The sequence below is a fragment of the Symphalangus syndactylus genome, chromosome 11 (assembly GCF_028878055.3).
Source record: "Symphalangus syndactylus isolate Jambi chromosome 11, NHGRI_mSymSyn1-v2.1_pri, whole genome shotgun sequence".
In the NCBI taxonomy this organism is placed as follows: domain Eukaryota; kingdom Metazoa; phylum Chordata; class Mammalia; order Primates; family Hylobatidae; genus Symphalangus; species Symphalangus syndactylus.
This window is the reverse complement of record NC_072433.2, coordinates 108,901,031-108,902,713: the sequence shown is the minus strand read 5'-3', so window position 1 is coordinate 108,902,713 and position 1,683 is coordinate 108,901,031. Positions and strand designations below refer to the sequence as shown.

General features: G+C 53.1%; 1 protein-coding gene across 1 annotated transcript; it reads right to left on the bottom strand.

Annotated features, from left to right (window-relative positions):
* Positions 1–419: 419 nt before the first annotated feature.
* On the bottom strand, positions 420–1,371 carry FTMT (ferritin mitochondrial). Its single transcript, XM_055299135.2, has one exon. It carries the CDS (start codon positions 1,287–1,289, stop codon positions 561–563), a length of 729 nt encoding a protein of 242 aa, XP_055155110.1. The 5' UTR covers positions 1,290–1,371; the 3' UTR covers positions 420–560.
* Positions 1,372–1,683: the final 312 nt, after the last annotated feature.

The following is a 1,683-nucleotide window of genomic DNA, read 5'->3' as shown; positions in this document are numbered from 1 at the left end:
GTAGCTTATCCCAAATTTGACTATGAATTCTTTTAAAAAACAATCTCCAGACAGTACTGCTTCTTGGGACACATTGGGAAAAGGCAAAAGCTGTCATAGCATTTTTGCACGTTATGATTTTCACAGCACTAAATATTCTTCACTTACAGTTATTTGTATATTTTTATCCATTTTCCCACTTTAGCGTTTTGCATAAGGTATTGAATAAGGCAGGCACTTGTTGAATTAAAAATCACAGAATTGAAGTGTAGGTTCACATTCTGATAATACTTGGCAACCGGAGAACGTTAGTTTGCACCCTCTTTCAGTAGCTTTTTGGAGTCCTTTTCATACCATAGTTACCTGGGCTATCTTTGAGCCTGGGAAAATAAGTTCCTTGATGGTTAATAAAAAGCCCTTGTTAAACATGGGCAAAACATTTTTTTTCTACAAATCATTTTATTGGAGGAATAGTATAACAGAAAAATATAAAGATGGAAGTGATTTTAAGGGCAAGAAACCAGGAGACAGCTGACTTTGGTCTTCGGACCCACTGGCCTGGGAGGAAGGAAGCCCGTGGCTTAGTTCTGCTCGTTTTCATTTCCAAGGGTATGTGTGTCAAAAAGGTACTCCGCCAGGCCAGCATCCGGGGCCCCCATCTTCATTAAGTTGTGCACGTGGTCACCTAGTTCTTTGATAGACTTCACCTGCTCATTCAGGTAGTAGGTTTCCAGGAAATCGCACAAATGGGGGTCACCTTTGTCTGAGGCTAGAGTGTGCAATTCCAGCAACGACTGGTTCACATTCTTTTCCAAGAGTAGAGCACACTCCATGGCATGCAGCCCGCTTTGCCAGTCGTCCTGGTCTGGCTTCTTGATGTCCTGCAGGCGGATCCGGCCTCCTCGCTGGTTCTGCAGCCTCATTAGCTTCTCCGCGTGCTCAGTCTCCTCCCGGGACTGGTGAAGGAAATACCTGGAGAAGTTGTTCAAGGCCACGTCATCCCGGGAGAAGTAATAGGCCATGGACAAGTACACGTAGGACGCATAGAGCTCGAGGTTGATCTGGCGGTTGATGGCAGCCTCGGAGTCGGGGTGGAAGTTCTGGCGCACCCGAGAGGGGCCGGCGGCGGGCCCGGTAGGGTCCCGGGAGGAGGTGGCTGCGGCCAGGGGGCGGTGGGGGGCTCTGGGCCTGGGGTCCAAGGGGCGCCCCGGGGCCCAACGCAGCGGGAGTGCGAAGCAGCGGCGCACCGGGCGCAGAGACGCCAGCGAAGGGCTGATGTGCCTGGAGAGGAGCCTGAAGCAGGACAGCATAGCGCCGCCTCCTTGGAAGTGGAGAAACAGAGGCCCGGCCTTCTTGGCGCGGGGTCGGGCGCTGGAGGCGTCAGAGCTGATCAGAACGTGGCCCTAGGTAACGGTGACTGCGTCACATGCCCCTTCTCTTCCAGAGGCGCCGGGTTCCATGCGGAGGGCGCTGGGGAAGCGCCGCCGGGGGCGCTGGGGACCCGCGTGGGGCGCAGTCTAGGCGGAGGCCAGCGCGGATACCCAGTCACGATTCCGTGAGCATTCGCCCCCACCATCGACGCGACATTTCTGCTCTTTGGCGATTGTCACTGATTTCACCTGCGTTAAAAAGGCTGTCAGGAGAGTAGGCACTGGGACTTCCCAAAGAAGGAACCAAGCTGTACTCCTCCTTCTTCTCTGACCT

Coding starts and splice junctions, on each gene's coding strand:
- FTMT (XM_055299135.2), bottom strand. CDS start 1,289: ATGCTGTCCTGCTTCAGGCTCCTCTCCAGGCACATCAGCCCTTCGCTG.